The sequence below is a fragment of the Colletes gigas genome, unplaced genomic scaffold, assembly GCF_013123115.1.
Source record: "Colletes gigas isolate AHSC1104 unplaced genomic scaffold, ASM1312311v1 Colletes_gigas_Sc00010, whole genome shotgun sequence".
Lineage (NCBI taxonomy): Eukaryota > Metazoa > Arthropoda > Insecta > Hymenoptera > Colletidae > Colletes > Colletes gigas.
The window spans coordinates 6,010,715-6,030,389 of NW_025106639.1; the positions used below are offsets into that span (position 1 = coordinate 6,010,715).

The 19,675-nt window shown below is 47.1% G+C and overlaps 1 protein-coding gene across 2 annotated transcripts; it reads left to right on the forward strand.

The window, feature by feature from the left end:
• Nucleotides 1-326: 326 nt before the first annotated feature.
• Nucleotides 327-19,662, forward strand: LOC122397957. Of its 2 annotated transcripts, none has more exons than XM_043397484.1 (20): nucleotides 327-511; nucleotides 895-1,130; nucleotides 2,333-2,377; nucleotides 2,513-3,602; nucleotides 3,871-4,234; nucleotides 4,544-4,853; nucleotides 4,923-5,419; nucleotides 5,490-5,785; nucleotides 5,918-6,416; nucleotides 6,495-6,636; nucleotides 6,713-6,886; nucleotides 7,056-7,601; nucleotides 7,672-8,587; nucleotides 8,754-11,634; nucleotides 11,742-12,103; nucleotides 12,219-15,115; nucleotides 15,199-15,410; nucleotides 15,654-16,679; nucleotides 17,114-17,560; nucleotides 17,997-19,662. In XM_043397484.1, exons 2-20 carry the CDS (start codon nucleotides 1,049-1,051, stop codon nucleotides 18,078-18,080), a joined length of 12,870 nt encoding a protein of 4,289 aa, XP_043253419.1. In that variant the 5' UTR covers nucleotides 327-511; nucleotides 895-1,048; the 3' UTR covers nucleotides 18,081-19,662. The 2 variants fall into 2 exon arrangements, with proteins under 2 accessions (XP_043253419.1, XP_043253418.1); XM_043397483.1 differs by having other exon boundaries at nucleotides 327-495.
• Nucleotides 19,663-19,675: the final 13 nt, after the last annotated feature.

The following is a 19,675-nucleotide window of genomic DNA, read 5'->3' on the forward strand; positions in this document are numbered from 1 at the left end:
AATTTTGTCGAGCTGTTTCACTGTATTGCAATTCGATGATCTGACATCGTCGAGCGGCCCGTTATCGCGGCGCAGACTTGAAATCGTTGAAAAACGACGTTTCGTATGCGTCGGCCTAATAATAAAGCCGATACGTATTCCTCGAACGTTACCGTAAGGATCATAGACGGCCGGGAATGGTCGTTTCTCGCGTATTATCTTATCGCCTGGCGATCCCTGACCCCTTACAAATACGAAAAACAAGAAGACCTTTGGCACCGAACTCTCCCCCTCTGGGAGGGGTACTCCAGTTGATTCGGTGTCGTTAGCCATTCGTTTGGCGAGCACGGTCAGGGCAGGAAGCACTTACTTAACGGATACACCGCGTACGCTGGCTGCTTCCCATCGAGCGTGCCGTTGCCCGTTTTGCACCCCAATTGCGCTCAGTTCGATCTTTCCGCTCAATCAGCGTCCTACACGGTGGTACCGCGACGGACCGTGCGAATAATTTTCTGTGTACGTTATCGAAACGGTACGATCGAATCGGCGGTTATCGCGTCCCGACGCGTGTCTTGTGCCTCTTCGTGGTCGTTTTTCGCGTGATTTTTTTATCGTTTTCGTGAAACTCGACCAGCCGCCCACGTTTCCGCCGCGTCGACGAATGGTGTCAACGATAAAATTTCAAACTTGTCACGTCCGAGCATTTATTTTATTGCAACGGGTTTGGACTTACACGGGAGTCCTTTTCAACGTGCTGTTCTAAACTAACGTGGAATAATTTCTTTTTTAATATTAGTTGGTCCTAGTAAGAGACACGAAACATTTTACATTTTTCCCTGTCGTTAACTGTTTTTCAATACGGTTAAATATTGTTTAAGAAATGTAAACGGGGATCTCTGTTCTTTCGAATTACAGCGTCGAACGCGATTGATTCTCGTGCGATCGAAGCGTGGATCGAACCGATCGCTCGCAGAATGGAGTAGAAGCGTTTCCCCGTGAACGAGGGGATGAAGAACGCGTTGAGAAAGGAGTGACGACCTTGACCTCGCTGATTACCGGAAGAAGCAATATGATTCGGAATCAACGATCGTGGAACCATGTGACGATCTTTCTCATCGTGATCTGCATAGCGATCGACACTGTGCAACCAGGTAAACTTCTCCCCACGCCGGTTATTCAAACTTAATATTACAGGTCTATCTATTTTTCAATTTTTTAGAAACATACCCCACCTCGAAGTCTCAAAGAATTTTATACCATAGAAGAAACGCTTTTAAAAATAATCAAAATTACGCCCCAATTTGGGAAACACTGGTCTATACCTGAGAACACCGTAGCACGTGGAACAGATATAGTGATTTCCATGAACCCCCAAACCCTCCCCCTTTTGGGTACACATCATTGTGGGGTTTCCCAATTCTCCAGCTGTTTGTTAGTTACGGACAGGATTTCCTTTCTTTCCTTAAAAGTTTATGGACATATTGTACCAATGTTGTATCTACGGTTTCCTTAGGTATATACCAGAGACGGTAAACCCTTTATAATAGAAGTATTATAAGAACCAGATAGAAAGGAACAAAATAAAAATACATTTTATGCAACAAAAAATAGGTTACGAGAATTCTACAACTTCTATTAAATTATTTTTTTTATATTTTTAAAATAATTATGATGTATCTTGTTGCGTCAAGGATGACAACTCTTTCATACATCGATGTCATAAAGTTCTTCCGATCTATTAGGTCATCCCGTAAATCCGAGTATTTAACTCTTCGATTTTCTGGTCTAACGTAAACATACATAAAAATAGACTTATCAGATCAAATCCGTTCATCATAAAAAATACTGACCGATTTATATGAAATATGATCGCTCTGTTGATGATTAATATTGTTTGTTTATCTGTTACTAGAATTATGTATCTGTACATATTTTCTCGGAATGAAATTTGTTTAAACGAAAATACGTAAGTTCTTATGAAACGACGATAATTTAGATTAAAAAAATCTGCAGAGTTTCATAAATATCGGAAGTTTCGGGTTGCTGAGTTCCCTTGGTCAGCGTGTCGGCTTTTACATTTTTAAAGCGAATTTTATGTATTTAGAATTCGGCCTCTCCGACTATATTATTTTATCAAAGCTCGACGATCGAACTTTCTTCGTCGGCCGGTTATCTGCGACGCGTGTTATTCGATACTCCATTCCGAGAAGCTGCATTCAGTGCACAGCTATCGGTCGCGTTATCGGCAAAGCGTAACTTCCATTCACAACGTGTTGTTCGGCGAGCTCGTTTCTAAGAACGGCAATTTTCGACGGACGAAATGTTTCTAATCTCATTGATAATTCTGTTTCAGAGATCGTCAAGGACCCGGCGCAATGCAGCCGTACGAAATGCAAAGGTAAACCGCAATAACAAGTATACTATAACAGAACCTTTGCTAGGTCAATGTTCATAGTATTTTACATTTTAAAAATTCGAATACTCTTCGTCAAGCCTAGTAGATATCTAAATACATTTGTCACCGCATTTGCAGTGCCAGCGAGCCGGAAATTCAAGTACGCGGAGGACGTCTCGTACTGGTACAGATACTCCGTGGACGTCAGCACGAATTTAGGTGGTTCGTCGAGTCAACCGCGAAACGAATCGACCCTTCGCCTCGACGCTGACCTGGTCGTTCGATTCTCCAGCCCCTGCGAGGGTAGCTTGAAATTCCGCAACGCGAGCATCAGCCACGATCCTCGAAAATACGACCCCGAGTTCCCGGATCGCGCCGGCGGTGACTTCAAGTCGAGCCTGGAACGACACGTCCTGAGATTCTCGTACGACGACGGACGTATAGACGAGCTATGCCCCGACAGGCAGGAACCGATCTGGGCGTTGAACCTGAAGAGGGGAGTACTGTCGATGCTTCAGAACACCATGCGCAGATTCGACGTGGACCATCGCGCGGACGAGCTGGACGTGAACGGGATCTGCGAGACGACTTACCGGCTACACGAGGCGAGACGGACGAGCCTGGTGGTGAAGAAGTCGAAGAACCTCTCGGATTGCTCGTACGGGTCCAAACACTTCTCCATCATCCAATCGAACGTCTACAGGAGTCCCAGGTCCGGTTCTCACGCGACACGTCATCCTCTTCTTCAGTCGCGGAGCGATTGCGAGCTGACCATCGACCACAATGTCTACCAGGAGGTCGTCTGCAAGGATCTGCATCGATTGCAACCGCTTTCCAGCGGCAACACGGGCGCTAGAACCGAGTCCACAGCTGTCCTTCGCTTGCTCAGAGAGACGAAAGAAGATTCGGACGAGTACGAGTCGAACAACGACGATGATGAGAACGAGGATGAGGACGAGAGCAAGGAGAAGCAGAATCGGGGATGGGATCGCGCGAAGAGGACCACGCTGATCTACGATTATTCGAAAGTACCCAGAACGGTGCACGGCGAGCTGAGAACGTCCAGGGATCTTCTGAAGATGATGTGCAGGCTGGGGGTGAGCATGGACGAGCTCCAGCAACAGTTCCCCGAGACGTTCACCGAGTTCGTTCACTCGGCGCGGCTGTTGGACTATCCGTCGTTGTCGCAATTGTTCGCCAGGGCCAACAGTATTTGCAAAACTGGAAAGTGAGTAGAACAGTCGTCGCCTTGGAGGAGTTGTATTAGATCAAGATTTATGGCACCGGGCTGGGGACAGGTTTGCACAGTTTTATTAGTTTATGGTTGTAGGAAGTCGAATTTGGAACTTCGATCCAGGGTTTATGGTGTCACGCTTTTGTGTACCTGACTCATCGAAGAAGCAATTAACTTTCAAATAGATCCCCGTCCCGGTGGCCATCTTCTTGCAGACGCGCGATACAATAATGTCCCAATGACGCGTTTGATTCTCTTGCAGGAAACATATTATGGATGCTCTGCCGTTTATGGGCAGCAACGCAGCTGTGAGCGTGATGAAGGATTTAATAATGAAAAAGTACATCGATCAGTCTACGATCAACAATTGGGTGACCGCGTTCGCGTTGATCCCGCGACCGAATCAAGAGACGATCAGGTCTCTGTCGCCCCTTCTGGAGTTCCAGCGTCAGATCCCGGAGGCTCAGTTTGTGTTGAGTTACTCCGCGACGATTCACGCTTTTTGCGCCAATCACGAGACTCGGTGCAGCAACGTCGAGCAAGTGACGCGATTCCTCTCGTACCTGGAGCAAAAGGTCGAGAAGGGCTGCACGCCACGAACGCACTCGCCCTCCGCGATCAAGGACGTACGTATGAGAGAATGCCTCTGGATGGAGTTTAGATTAGTCGGGGATATTTTTGATAGACCCTTAACACTCAAATTAAAAAGAAAATTAAATTTTGTTTTTGGACAACTGGAAACTAGCATGCCAAGAATTTGTCATGGAATTTATTTTCACAGACTCGTTGAAATTCAAGGGCTCTACCTAACTTTATTTTATTTTGCATCTGATCTTGAGAATTAATTTTTTTAACTCCTTGGTGAAAAGTTGTGTCACCCATATGTGGGTGACGTGGCAGTCAATGTGTTAAGCAATTTATTTATTCAATTTTAGACCATGGAAGCTTTGAAGGCGATAGGGAACATGGGCTTGGAAACGGAAAGCTTAATGGCGCGGCTGAAGGAATGCATAGACGACGACAGCGGATTCCTACCGATGGAAATTCGCGTTGCTGCTGTCGACGCCCATCGCAGGATGCCGTCTTGCAAGACAACGCGAGATCTCTTCTTCATGGACTATTATAGGAACTTCACCTTGGACGCGGAAATACGCATAGCGTCCTATTTGCAAGTGATGCGTTGTCCCGATTACAACGTCATCAAAACGATCAAGCACACGCTGAAGACGGAGGAGGTCAATCAAGGTTAATAGCTCAGATTTTAAATTAGAATACAGGTTCTGTTCTCTAAACTCATCCTTCCACACTCTGCAGTTGGAACTTTCGTTTGGAGCCATTTGACAAACCTCTACAACTCCGCGTCGCCGACGATGGTGAAGATTCAGAGTCTCCTGACGGACAGGGACCTCGACGACAAGTTCAACAGCGACAGAAGAAAGTTCTCGCGAAATTACGACGGGTCGTTCTTCTCGGAGGAGTACAATTTCGGCGCGAACTATCAAGGAAATCTGATCTTCTCCCCGAAATCGTACATACCTCGTTCAGCAACGTTCAATGTCACTGTCGACCTCTTTGGCGAGTCTGTGAACATCTTCGAGTTGACCACGAGGTTCGAGGGCCTCGAATACTACGCGGAGAAGTTCTTTGGCCCGGATGGACCGTACAGCAACGAGAAAGTGTCGGGATTCTTCAACAGTTTCCTCAGGAAGTTCAGAGCAGCACCGGAAGAGAACTACTGGAAACGCGTGAAACGGCTGCCCAACGTTATCGAAAATAACTTTGATAATCCTACGATTAGTCTCGGTTACAAAGTAAGCAAGAAAGACTTATTCTATTGACCTTTTGCTTATTATTTTATTTTTATCTTACGTGTTTGTTCAGGTATTTGGGAATGACCTGAAGTACATGACACTGAACAACGATCAAGAAATCAGGGAAGCCTTGTTAAATTTGAACCCGTGGGAGAAATTCAAGCAAATCGCTTCTGGGAAGGAAATTCACTACGAGAACGCGATAATGTTCCTGGATTCTACTTTCGTGGTGCCAATGTCGTCCGGGTTAACAGTGCGTTTGGACATTGCTGGCTCCGCGGCATGCAACTTCAAGATGTCAGGGTTACTAGACACCAAACGGATTTCCAATGGGGAGGTTGAATTCGTCAGCAATCTAGCGCCCAGGTAGTTGGAGAATTTATCTAGTAGTCAAAGATCTCTTTTACACTAATCCAAGATTTGTCCAAGATTCTGTCTTTTAATATGTTACATCGTTGAACTTAAAAGATATATTAACTCTTAAATGTCTTTGAGCAGCGTGAGCGTAGACGTTGTGGGCAGCATGACCGTGGATGCGTTCTACAAGAGCGCTGGAATCAAATTGAGATCAAACGTGTACTCCTCCGGGGCTGTCCAAGTTCATTTGAGCGTGAAGGGATTGCGTTCGATACGTCTGAGCTTGGGTTTACCAAACAAGAAGATGGAGGTGTTCTCGATTGGCACGGACGTTCTTCTGACGAAAGGCAACGGGGCGGAACTCGAGGAGGAGCCGCTGGGCATTCTGATCGCCGGACAGAATAATAAAAAGGCGATCATTCCTAGCAACGTTATTAGCAACACGAGCTGCAGTTGGACGGCTCTGGACAGGCTCGTGGGATTGAAGATGTGCGTCAATTATCAACTACCGAACGTGACGAAGAATCCTGACGCGCCGTACTTCCTTCTCAGCGGACCTACGCTCTTCAAGATCTCGTTGATCAAGGCAGATCCTACAGCTAAAAACTACTTGTTGGAGTATAAATGGGAGAAAACTGAGGTATATACTTTTTCTAGGATAAAAACGACTCGGTACGTCGAGACTGGCAATACAATGCTTCCAATTATTTTATTACAGAAGCAAAACATTTTTAAAACCGTGTTCGATACGCCTGGATCGCAAGTGAACAGAGAATTGAGCGCCACCGTGTCCTTCGACGAGAAGACGCACAACGTCACTGTTCTGTTGCGGTCCTCTGGGAATTCTATAGTGGCTGAAGGTAATCCATACGTCGATCAGGCAACTGGTACACGTGTCTGACCAATCTCATGGTACGCGCGTAATTTTTCTTTCAGGTACCTACAAGAGTACGGAGAACGAGACGTTCATAGACATAGGATTCGACATAAATGGCACCAAGCACTTGGACGCCAGCTTGGGCTACTCCACCAAGAAATTCAGCAATGGTCTGATTTTCAGTCCGCAAATGCATCTGATCGTCAACAACGAGCGGATCGCCGCTTTATTAGGTACTTTCCCGGTTGAACTTTATTGTAATGGATGCAGCAAGATCAGTAGTAGAATTAGTAATGGTTGTAGAATTGTTTCTGTCTCTTGGTGCTCGTTACTCTCAAGTTCGACTGTACATATTAGCTTCCGTGGGCGTTGAGTAACTTGCTTGCTAAATCTTTTTAAAAGGCACAATAAGACAAGCTTGGAAAAACGACGTGTCCCAGTGCGATGTAGACTTGACCTTCCGTACAAAGAAAGTCTGGAGCAACTTGGCGGGCTACATCGTCCGAAGGAACGTGAGCTTGGCCGCTGACTTCGTGCTGGAGTATCAGCTGCAGAAGATGCCCAAGAAGGAGATGCTCCAGCTGGAAGTGTCGTTGTCGAATCGTTCGTCGAAGACTCTGACGCATAAGGCGGCGGATCTGAAGCTACGTTCCACCGCGTATCCGCAATTGAACGCGGTGATAACCGCCTGGTATCAGCAGGTGTTCGGTCACTTGGAACTGCACGCGGAGATCAACTCGAAGCCGCACCTGATGGACGACCGCCACAAGCTCACCGCCCAGCTGATCCTCTCGTACTCGAAGATGTATTTCCAGAATCGGGACACGAAAGTGAGCGCGTCGATCGTCATAACGAAGCCCATTCAGAACTTGGATATCAAAATGAGCATCGATCACTACGCCATGGGGCCGGAATCGAAGACTCGTTTGATGATTGGATACGCTCCAGGTACTATTATCAAATAGAGAACTCTTTACTCATTGAACTTTGTATTAACGTTTAGTCTCTGCCTATCCAGAAAAAATAATCAGCCTGACGGTGATCCTGGCAATGCCCCGTGGTCTGATGTTCGCCATGGAAGGCCACGCGAACCTAACGATACCGAATTTCAACTCCATGCTGTTGGACGTGCGAATAACGGAGCGATCGAGGCGTACCTACGAGCTAGACTTCAGAGGTACTTGGTTCAGCGGGCACAATATGACTGCTCGCGGTACCTATACGGACCGATCGGTGGCCACCATCGTCAGCCACAGTTTGAAGCTAAACGTCAAGTCGCCGAGCTTCGACACGGACGTTCTGGTGAATTGCAAGCTGTACAAGAATTACAGCAACGTCCGGCTCAGTGTCTACGTGGAACAGCTGGACAGAGACAAATACGCGTTCATCCTGAACCACACGGTCGTGTCACCAACGGATTTCATCTCGTACGTCGAAGGACGGTACAGAAACAACGTGTACTCGGTGATGACGAGCGTGGACGCTGAACGGGAAATTCGCATGGAGGTGCACCTGGACAAATGGAGGGACGTTCACCTGGCGCTGACGGGCATCAACGAAGAGAACAAGAAAGGATTCGGGGCGGAGGTGAAGTGGGACGTGAACAGGGATCCCGCGCTAAAGGTAGCGTTGTTCGTTTCGTTCGACAAGCTGGTGGTCCCGGCGATCGACGAGAATCACCAGCCCAAGAAGAACCTCACCGTAGTCGTCAGCTTCATTTACCCCGGTCGTTTCATCACCGGTTCGTGTCGCGTGGCCTCGCGGGGCCTGTACAACTATATCCTGGACGCATCGATCGACTGGAACCCGGACAAGACGATCAAATTCTTCGTCGCCACGGAATACGACGTGCAGCCGTGGAACAAGTCGATGAAGGTGGAGAGCAAGTTTCTCACGCCCTTCGAGCAATGGAGAAAGACCGCTCTGGTCGCAAAGTAATTCTTCCGTTTCGTCGCATTAATTGAACCGTTTTTTATAAAATAAATAGTAAAATTAAAATGCTCTGTACATCGCATCTATCAGTTTTATAACGAACGGTTCAACGTTCCTTCTTCTAACATGTAGAACGCCTTGATCTATCCGTTTCTAATCGCGTTGCAGATATCTGCAGGATCGGAACAGGATCAGGCTGAGTTGCGGCACCCATTGGAAAGATTCCCAGCATCTGCTGGCTGAATTCGACGGCAGCATGGTGGACCGCGAGAAGGTCAGAGAATGGAGAGCTGACTGCGGGGTGACCAGCACTGTGCACTCCATCGCCTGGACCACCGTAAACGTCACCCACAAGATCGTCGACTCGCAGACAGCTGACACTCATTTGCTGATCAAGTACAATCCGGACAAGGTGATCGACGCGTGGAGCATCTGGTACCTGGACAGAGAGTCCGACAACGTGTTCAATCTGACCGGTAATCTGCATCTCGAGTCCCCGGTCACCAGTTACAAGAAGTCCGACATGAGGTGTCAGCTGCAAATCCTGCCCGACTGGAAGTTCCTGGGCGCAGCGAACTTGGACCTGGACAAGAGAACGTACACGGCGAACTTGCTCGGCGATCTGCGCCGTTTCAAGGAGTCCACCGTGCAGTTCAACGTTACCACGCCGCTGGAGAAATTCACGTTCGTTCGTGGACGGTTCGGTTTGTCGGAGAGCAACAGACACGTGGTCGCGGAAATGGTGATACCTAGCGGACCGATCGGGTTCGAGGTGATCTGCCAGTTTCTCACCGCGGAGTACGACTTCAACGTGAAGCTGATGCTCGCCACTCCGCTGGACGTGCTCCAGAGATCCCTTCTCGTGGCCAAGCTGAACAACCGGCAGGTCGACTTCAGGATCGCGTACAACAGCATGCTGGCTGGCTTCCAGGGCGTCTGGCACTATCTCAGCATCACCAACTTCCACTACAGTTACCTGGTGTTCTCGCCCGTGCAAGGCCTCGAGGAGGTCGGGGTGGTCGCGAAGCTGATCGTCACGGACATCGAGAGTCAGAATCGAAACGTGGACACCGAGTTCACCATTCGACTAGCAGAGGTGAAGATGGGCGCGAAGGCCAAGGCTGGTCCAAAACCACCGCCTGTCAACATCCCTATAAAAACGCCTGACGAAGTCGCGGGCAACTCGACGAAAGAGGAAGAGGATTACGACCTCCTGGACGAGGAGCCCAGCATCTTCTACTGGCACGGGGAAATGGAGATCTATCCCATGATCGTAGAACCCATCACAGGGGAGTTGGACATCGACCACAATGGACCTCATTACAAGGTATACGCCGTCGCTCAATACTTCCAAGGGAAGATCGTGCTGGACGACGCGTTCTTCATCGAGGATCTGTTCAACATGAAGAACGAGCTGAACCTGATCACCCCGTTCAAGCTGTTCAACGAACTCGTTTGCGTGAACGCGTTCGTCGTGGACATGGAGAACGCCGATTACACGATGCAGTTCGCCTTGAACGTCAGGCGACAGAAGACGTGGACGGAATCGGGGGTGGACGTGAAGTACATGTACCGCGAGAGCGAGACAGAGGCGCAGACGCACATCGTAGCGATAAACGTCAAAACGCCTCTGGAGTTCGTCAAGTTCCTCGACACGAACGTCACGCTGAACATCGCCGAGAGCTTCTACACGGCTGCAGTGGGCATTCGGGCCCCGAGCAGCGCCATCGACGTCCTGGGGGTCCTGGAGACGGAGGACGGGCTCATGGACACGTCCTTCAAGGTAGACGTCGACACACCCCTGCTGCAGATACAGAGACTGATACTCGCGGTCAAGCGTGACTTCACGGGGAAGGAGAAATACGTCAAGGTCAGCGGAGAGGTCGGCAAACCCGTCGCGAAGCTGTTGTCTGTACAATCAGACTGGTACGTGGGGGATGATAGCGTGAAGGCTGTCGTTACTCTGCACACCTGGATAGAGTCGCTGAAAAGCGTCGTGGTCGACGTCTCGTACGCGAACGAGATCGTGACCAACGACACAGCGAACCTGACGATCGTCGTGAAGCACCTGGCTGATCGGGTGTACAAACTGTCGGGTAATTACAGCGCCGGGGCCGTGGTGGCCAAACTCTACACGCCGGCTCTGACGAACGCTCACTTCGAGTTCCACGGCGACGTGAAGAAAATAAACGATACTCTGTACAACTTGGACGGCGAGCTGTTGAACGCCGCGAGCAAAGCGACCAGCAAGGTGTTCGCCACGATCGTCACGACGAACGACTCTTTGAGCAACCTGGAGCTGACGAGCAAGTCGACAACGGGGACGGACGAGGAGGATTTCGTTTTAACGCTGAAGAAGGAGAAGTATGGCATGAACGTGGACCTGGTGGGCCGTTCTATGAACGGAACCCTAGACGCGAACATCATCAATTCGTTGAACTGGGACTTCTGGGTCCGCACAGAGGTCCTCCAGAAGTCTGGCGAGAGGAAACAATGCCAGGTGACCGCGTTCATGAACGTCCAAGTGAACGGTAATACTAGTCTCTACGTACGCGCGGAGACGCCTCTGAAGGATGTTAGCAATCTCACTTTAAACGGAAACATGCTGCTGACCAACAACAGCGGCGACGTTCGAGTGCACAGCCTGCTGAACGGGGACGTTCGTTTCACGACCTTGCAGTGGAAGTTGGTCTACATGGTGGACATGTTTGGAAGAGTCCTCCTGGGATACGACACGAAAAACCTGGGTAGCAAGAACGTCGACACTCGGTTGTACTTCAAGAACCTTGGACGCCTCTTCAGGAACGTCGACGTGGGCTTCGACGTGGACGTCGATCGGGAGAAGTGGAAATTCGCGGCGAACGCCACCGTCGGGTTCCGGAGCCACGAGAAAATCGACGCTATATTTTTCGTCAGGCTGCCGCCTCCCGACAACGACGATCATCGGTTTCTGATCATGTATCATGCAAACGGCGGGGTCAAGGACACTCGTTACGTGATCGGTTACGACACCGTGCGCGCCAAAACGAACTACGCCTCGGAAGGATCGGTCAGTATCCAGTTCTTTGGTATACTTTATCTTATAAAGGTTTCTTACACCTTTGGTAGACAATTTTAATCCAAAGAATAGATTGTTAATTGTATAAATTCGTACAGATACACATGGGCACGCGAGACATCAACGGCCATCTTCGAGCGTCCTGGGGGATGCTACCCACTCAGTCCATCAACAACCTCCTCAACATGACCTTCGACAATAAGGAGATCGGACTCAAGTACTCGCTTTACACCCCAAAATTCCAACAGCAGGACACGTTGGTCCTACTGTTCAATTACGACGCCACCCACGACGCTGTTGTACGTTTGATAAACGCGGACGTGTATTATCCAGCCAGCACGCAGGTGGGCTCCGCGAACGTGTCGTATGAAAGTTTGATGAACGTCAACGGAACCATCAACGTTCTGGCACTGGCGAACGTTCCGCGCGTTGGATGTGAATTCATCGTACTCACCACTCTGTAAGTGGATGTCTCGAGCCAAGTCGGACGCAACGCTTGTTTCTTTTGTTTAATAGAATAATGAATAAAAATTTACCCAACTATAGACCTACTGTAATAATACTTTCTATTGCAGACAACGAAACAGAAGATTCGCCACAGTCTTCTGGCCCCAAAACACGGCAGTGATTGATTCAGACTATACCTACCGCAGCCAGAAGCTGGACTTTGATTTGAACGGGATTTTTCACGCTGAGATTCCACTGAGCACCCGTCACATCGGTCATTTGACGTACGGCTACCAGGAACGTTCCCTGGTCACTACCGGTTACTCTGAAATGACTTACAACGGAGAGAAGATTCTCCGCGGTCGATACAACTCTGAAAGCGAGTCCAGGGCCGGTTTCGAAAAAGATCGTATACAAATAAAGATCGAGAACCCCTACAAACCGATTGGCATCCTCTATATAAATCAGTACGAATACAGCGCCGGAAACGAGGGTACGAATTATCCGACCGTGGAGTTCAAGCACGTGAACCTCTATCGGATCGATAACAAAACCGCGTTGAACATCGCCGGCGAGTCGAGGATCAGGACGACCCACACGGGTCAGGACATTCATCTGAAAGCTATGAACTTCAACAAAACCGTGCAGCTGCAGGCCGATTATCAGGTGTTGCCTGGCGAGTTCGATCACAACGCCACGTTGACCTTGACGGAGGACGCGTGGATCTCCTATCGCGTGAACATCCTGAACAAAACCACGGAGGATGTGGACAATCAGTTCTTGGTGCTGAGCGTGTCCTATCCGCGAAGGAACTTCACTCTGGACGGATCCTATTGGATCAGCCGCGAGGAGCTGAGCTCCGAAGTGAAGCTCGATTGGGACCGCGAAACGGAGAAGCCCAGAACCATCGGGGCGTTGTTCAACTGGGCGAACCTCACATCCGCGAACACCACCACGCAACAACGAGCCACATTCAGTCTGAGGCACCCGAGTTTCGAGAAGGTAGTCTTCGTTCAAGGAGAACTGTTTAAAAGGGACAAGAAGGATTTGATGAACGTCGTTTTCACCGCCGACTATTCCACCGACCCCGACAAGCTTCTCGTCCTATCTGCGTTCGTCAGGGACGAGAGCGACTTGCCTGTGGCCAGAAGATACGTCTACGAGGTGGCCGGGAAGCATCCAAACACGAGATTGAACCTCGACGTTCGGGGATTCGTTCACACGAACGGGACCATTATGTACGAGACTATGAACAACGGCAGTTACAAGCGAAGCTTCTTGATCTCCGAATCCGGGAAGATAAACAGTCGCCTGGATCTCGTTCGCAGAGAGGTCCTCTTCGAACGGGACTACAACGAGGCGGTCAAATACATTTACGTTCGATTTTATCCCTCCGAAAAGCAGTACTTTGTGAACGGTACCGTGATAAACACTCCGGATCTGAACGCCACCGGGAATTTCTTCCTGGATCCGGACGAAAAACTGACGAGGATGATGGTCAATTACACGCCTGACGCTGTTGAGAGTTTGAGGATGTACGGGACCATTCCTGACGCCCGTAATGCAGTGTTCGATATTTGGAGAACCTACGAAGAGGACTTCTCCGTCTCCGACGTGTCCTTTTACTTGAAACTGAATCACTCCAGACTGGTCACTTCCACCCTACGTTGGAGACCCGACCTCAAGAGCGACATCATCAATGGTATCAAGCAAGGTGTCTTGAATTTATACAACGGCGTGAACGACGACGCAGACTATTGGAAGCAATACATAAAGAGCGAAACGGTGAACGTAATATCCGAGGTTTGGGACGACGCTCAGGACGACCTTCGAGACTTCATCGACGACTGGAACAACCTGAAGGAGCTGCAAACGGACTTGGACGAGCTGAAGATTTACCTGAACAACTCCTACAACGCGAACGAGTTTTACATAAAGGACGTGGTCGCCTTTGGGATGTACGTGATCGACGAGCTAGCTCTTCGAACTCACATAGAGTCTCTGCCGAACATTTTGAACGAGATATGGGAGATCATGGGAGAGTCGGGTCAGGCGATCAGGAACTCGTTGCTATGGGTCATCGAGGCGATCAAGAACGCGTTCAACAAATTCTCGGAGATCGTGTCGGCCATTCTGAGGGGCGAGTCGTTCGCGCAGGTAGCGAGCACCATCGAGAAACTGGCGGAGAAGTACGACAAGTTCATGAAGGATCTCCACGTTTCGTTCATCAAGTACATCGAGAGTCTTTGGGGGAAGCTCTCGCAGGCGATATCCAAGCAATGGAATCGATTCTTGTTGCTGGTCGAGCCGTTGTTCATTCGCCTTATACACTATCTGGAGACCGTGGTCTGGAAGGCCAGCAAGGAGATCCTCGATTTTCTCTACGATCGAGGGAACGATCTGATCACTTCGCCTTACTTCGATCGACTCTCAAACTTCACCCACGACGTTGACAAATTGTATCGAGACATTACTGCAAACGACATCGTGACCAACATACAGAAGTACTCCGGATTGGTGATGAAGTTCTTGAAGGAGAGGTATTTCGTTTTCGTGCCTTTTGGTAAGGAACTGAAGGACGTCGTCGACGAGATCGTCTCCGAGCTGAAGGAATTGCAGAAACTACCGTCCATACACTACGCCATTGAGAAGATGCAACAGCTGTACGACAGGGTGTACTACTTCTACGATTACCTTGAAATAAGAGCGAAAATCGATAGCGTCATCCGGCTGGTCCACTCGAAATTGGTGGACATAAGTCAGACGGCTCTTCAAGCTGAAAGCAGATACAGAGAGGCCAAAACGAAGTTTATCTTCGATCCCAACGAAGGTCTGATGTGCTTGGAACAGAAGCTACCGATGTCCTGGCACGCTTTCAATCAAACGCCCGAGTTCCACGAAATCCCCGAATTCAGGGCCATCACCGACATCAGGTCGTACTTCGTCACCTCGAACTTAACTTTCTGGAGTTTGTATCGGTACAAGCCGTACATGGAGCCATTAAACTGGCTGCCACCTTTCAGAGGTAACGAAAAATAAGAGAAACGGTGATTTTTTTCAAGTTAAAAAATAATGTATATTTTTGTTATTACATATTGATCGTTTCAGCGCAAGCGATGATCGTCGGATCGCAGCATTTCGTAACTTTCGACGGACGACATCTGAATTTCGTTGGACCATGCACGTACCTGTTGGCTCGCGATTTCGTGCGAAACACGTTCACTATGCTCATCAAATACGACGTGCAACCCGATCGAGTTACGCACAAGATCATCATCTTGATCGGGAAGGACGCCATCGAGCTCGACATGTTCAACGACGTTAGTGCCAATTCAGAACTCCTTAACTCGATTACTTAACTCCAATTGAGTTGTTGCTAGGCGGCATTAGTACATCCGAGCTTCCATTAAATTCGTTCTGTTCCTTTTCCTGCTCTATAGGCTCGTCGAACAGACGATTTCCATTAAAGACTTCCGGTTTAGAGTCTTTGATAAAGATAGAAATAAAATGAATAAATCTCTCGATATTTCTTCGATAAGAAAAGAATATATTCCCATTTTCAGAGCATCAAAATCGTTTCCGAACACTCGCCGAGCACAACGAGCAACCTGAAACTGCCCATCGAGCTAGAGAATGGAACCACGTACGTCTACCAAGCGGAGAACGTTATAATTGTGGAGCGCAAGCCGAACCAGCTGCTCCTGGAATGCAATTTGAAGTTCGATCTCTGCACCCTGGAATTATCTGGTTGGTACCAGGGCAAGACCGCTGGTATACTAGGCACGATGAACAACGAGCCGATGGACGACACCACCGCGTCGAACGGACTCGTCCTGAAGGACATTGGGAAGTTTGCCGGTAGCTGGTCGATAGAAGCCAGCGACGAGTGCTCCAGCGAGGAGAATTTAGCGTCGACGATGAAACGAAACGACGACGAGGCCGTTGTACAGTTTTGCAACGACCTCTTCGTGAACAGAAGCTCCGAGTTTCAGTCCTGTTTCGACGTGGTCGACCCACAGAAATACTCGACGATGTGTTCCCGTAGCGCGCGTAAACTGGAGGCTTGCACGGTGACGTTGTCCTACATGCAGGCCTGCATGTTCCGCGACACTTACCTGAGAATACCGGACACGTGCACCAGCTGCACTATGGTGAACGGGAGCCAAGTGGCGGAGGGTCAGTTCAGACGATTGGAGGGCGACAACGTGCGAATGTCCACCGACGTGGTCTTCATCGTCGAGGGGAAAGAATGTAACCGCGACGTTAAGCAGAATCGTAGCATAGAGCAGCTGGTCACTCAGATGAACAAAGAGTTCAAAGACCGCGGCTTGGTCGACAATCGATGGTCTTTGGTGGTCTTCGGGGCGGACGGGGTGTTCGAGCATCCGAGGAGCGTCGTTTACGACGGACAGATCTTCACCAAGAACGCGGCGCGATTCGTCGACTTTTTCGATCACGTGCCCGTGGGCGACGGCAGCAGGGACATCTTCGCCGCGATCGTGTTCGCCACGAAACTCTTCTTCAGGGCTGGCGTCTCCAAGACTTTCGTCTTGATGCCCTGCTCGCACTGCGAACCGGAAAATCAAACGGTGAGGCTCGACGCCCTTGCACGAGTCGCGATTAGAAGGGTTTAGAATAGTTTTGAGAGAGCTTTATAGCCATCTTTATATTAATTTACACAAAAATAACGATGGTATGCTTATTCAGAATGACCTGATACTAAGGTGTATCGTTTTCAGCTGGACTCTTGCACGAGTCGCGATTAGAAAGGTTTAGAATCGTTTTGAGAGGACTTTATAGGCATCTTTATATTAATTTAAACAAAAATAACGATGGTAGGCTTATTCAGAATTACCTGATACTAAGTGTAACGTTTTCAGCTGGACTCTTGCACGAGTCGCGATTAGAAAGGTTTAGAATCATTTTGAGAGGTCTTCATAGCCATCTTTATATTAATTTACACAAAAATAACAATGTTATACTTATTCAGAATGACCTGATACTAAGGGTGTATCGTTTTCAGCTGGACTATACGGTGCTGCACGAAGCTTTACTGGAACACGATATCACTCTCCACATACTGATGGATGGCGACTTCGAGTTCGAGAAGGAAAGGATCAACAAAATGTTCTACGGATTGGACGCGACCACATCGTACACGAAGAAGGACACCAGAGCGTTGGTCGGTGACGTGGATCTGAGGAGGCAAGTGAAGAAGCTTTGGAAGAGCCCGTTAGGCTACTGTACAACCTTGTCCTTGGAAATCAACGGAACCATATTCAGCGGCGACAAATTGCGTTTCGATAAATCGACCTCGATCAAGAAGTTCATCAGCGTTTTCTCCAAGAGGGTAGCTTTAACCGCGATGCCGAATTCCTGTCAGAATTGCGAGTGCATCGCCGACAATAACGGGGTCACGCGGATGGAATGCATTCCGTGCGTCTATCCGATGCCAGTCACGGCAGATTATGTGAGTTTCCACGTATACTTGAATTATACTTGTTGTCATTGATCACCATAAGCGATTAATATTAGTAATCGGCAATTATGACCGCTTCCGACGACTGAACTTTTAATAGTTGATTAATGTCCCACTTTGGTTCTAGCTAACATTGATTTGGACGAATATCTTTAATTGGAAACGAAATTTCAGCCTCTAACGAGAGTTAGGTAGATAACATTTCAAAAAAAATTTAACCCCGTTAAATAATTCAACCTTCGAATGACCATTCCATGGGAATATTTTTTCAGTATTCTTTATCAACTGTATTTCACAAAAATAATAATACCAATGAACGCAAGGCTATCGTTATAACGAAGGGAAAATAATTGCTAACCTCGTGTTTCTTATCTATTAAATTCATAAAATTGTTTGACTTGTTTTCGTTTTTCTTTTTGTATTGCAGGATGCGTTTAACTTAAATGATTCACTGGCAGCCCTACAGCCACTGAATGTCGATTACGGACAAATCGATATCGACGACAGCTAAAGTACCAGAGGAGGTACAGATAGATTATTGATCGCCGTCACACATGATTTTTTTATTTATTTAATATACTATGTCGTAAAATGTTTGCCAACGAACGAACCACTCACCTCTTGGTAACAAGTATTTAAGACGCATCATTACGCAAATGTCGCATTGTAACGCAAAATATCGTGTACGCCATAATTAACATTTTAGTAATATAAGTAACTTTACTGTTTGTAAAATGGTATTTGATTCGGTTTTTATTTCAAAATAATTCCAGAGAAATGTTATGTATACGCACAGATAAAAAGGAGCCAGTCTTATTTATTAATCAACGACTCTACGTATCATCTTTGCTGCCCCGTACAAATTTTCGATCAAAAGATTCGAGTCGAAGGGTTAAAACGAAAAAAAGAAAAAAAATCTCACTATATCAGCTTCTATCCAAGTAATGTTAACAATATTCGAGCAAAGAATCATAATCCGTCATTTATTAAGCACAACTTATAGTATAAATCGCATATTTCAATTTGTTATACACCTTTTGATTGGTCCTTTCTGAAATACTAGTTATCGTCAAGTATACATTGATACGTTTACAATTCGATTGGATAATCGTACGTAAACGTAGTGCCATTCGTTCGATCGTTACTTGCATCGCTAACAGTGAATAAAATATCATATACTGTAACCATTTTGATATGATGGGTACAAAATAACTAAGAATATTTAACATACATATATTTTAAAGGTAGTTAAAAGTTTCTTTTTCTGTTACATATTATGGCAATACGTAAGCATGGCAAATACTTGCATCAAAACCTTTGGACGCGAGATTCTTATTTCTGAACAAATAATCTGCCCTCTTTTTATGATTCTAAAATACCAATAATTGATACAAACTGAACCGGATATCGTTGCATTGTAAATATTATACTTATACGCAACACAAATAAAGATAACTGCAATGTGTCAATTTGACAGACGAGAGTTTAAAAAGCGTTCGTCTTAGAAAAAAAAAAAAAAGAAAAGAAAAGAAAAACAAAGTTGTCGTTCGTGTACAGGTCGGAGACTTACGCGTGTACAGAATAACTTGTAATTGTTGCATAAAAGGACAACCATGTAGTCGCAATCGATTTATAAAACCTTTTGCTTATATATTATCTGTGTATAATAATTCAAAACATACTATACAAATATAATACGAATCGTAAATGGCAACCGATTCGCGTACACTCTTCGTATTTCAGCTTGTTTCTAAACTTTTTGTTTTGCAAACTGAAAGATGGCGAGCAAATCTATCGTAACGATTACATTTCAGCTTATTAAAAAAAAAAAACAGAAAATGCTGATGATAAGAAAAAAGAAGAATGATAAAATCTCTAACAACCAATCGATAATAAAATTATAGGTCTTTTTTAGATCAAAAAATAAAGTGATACAATTTGTCGGGTTTGAAACAACCTAAGATAGCCATGAATCATGTAATTATACTCATGTAATCATGTAATTATATGTATAATACACACGATGGCCGTAAAACAGGAGGTACAACTTAGCACAAAACCATTTGTGCCAATGTTATTTGGCCACTAATGTATAATCGTTACCTA

Bases quoted from the DNA above. Each gene is read 5' to 3' on its own strand.
- LOC122397957 (XM_043397484.1), top strand. From the start codon at position 1,049: ATGATTCGGAATCAACGATCGTGGAACCATGTGACGATCTTTCTCATC. The intron at 3,603-3,870 runs GTGAGTAGAACA...ATTCTCTTGCAG, and splicing joins AGTATTTGCAAAACTGGAAA to GAAACATATTATGGATGCTC. The intron at 6,887-7,055 runs GTACTTTCCCGG...TCTTTTTAAAAG, and splicing joins GCGGATCGCCGCTTTATTAG to GCACAATAAGACAAGCTTGG.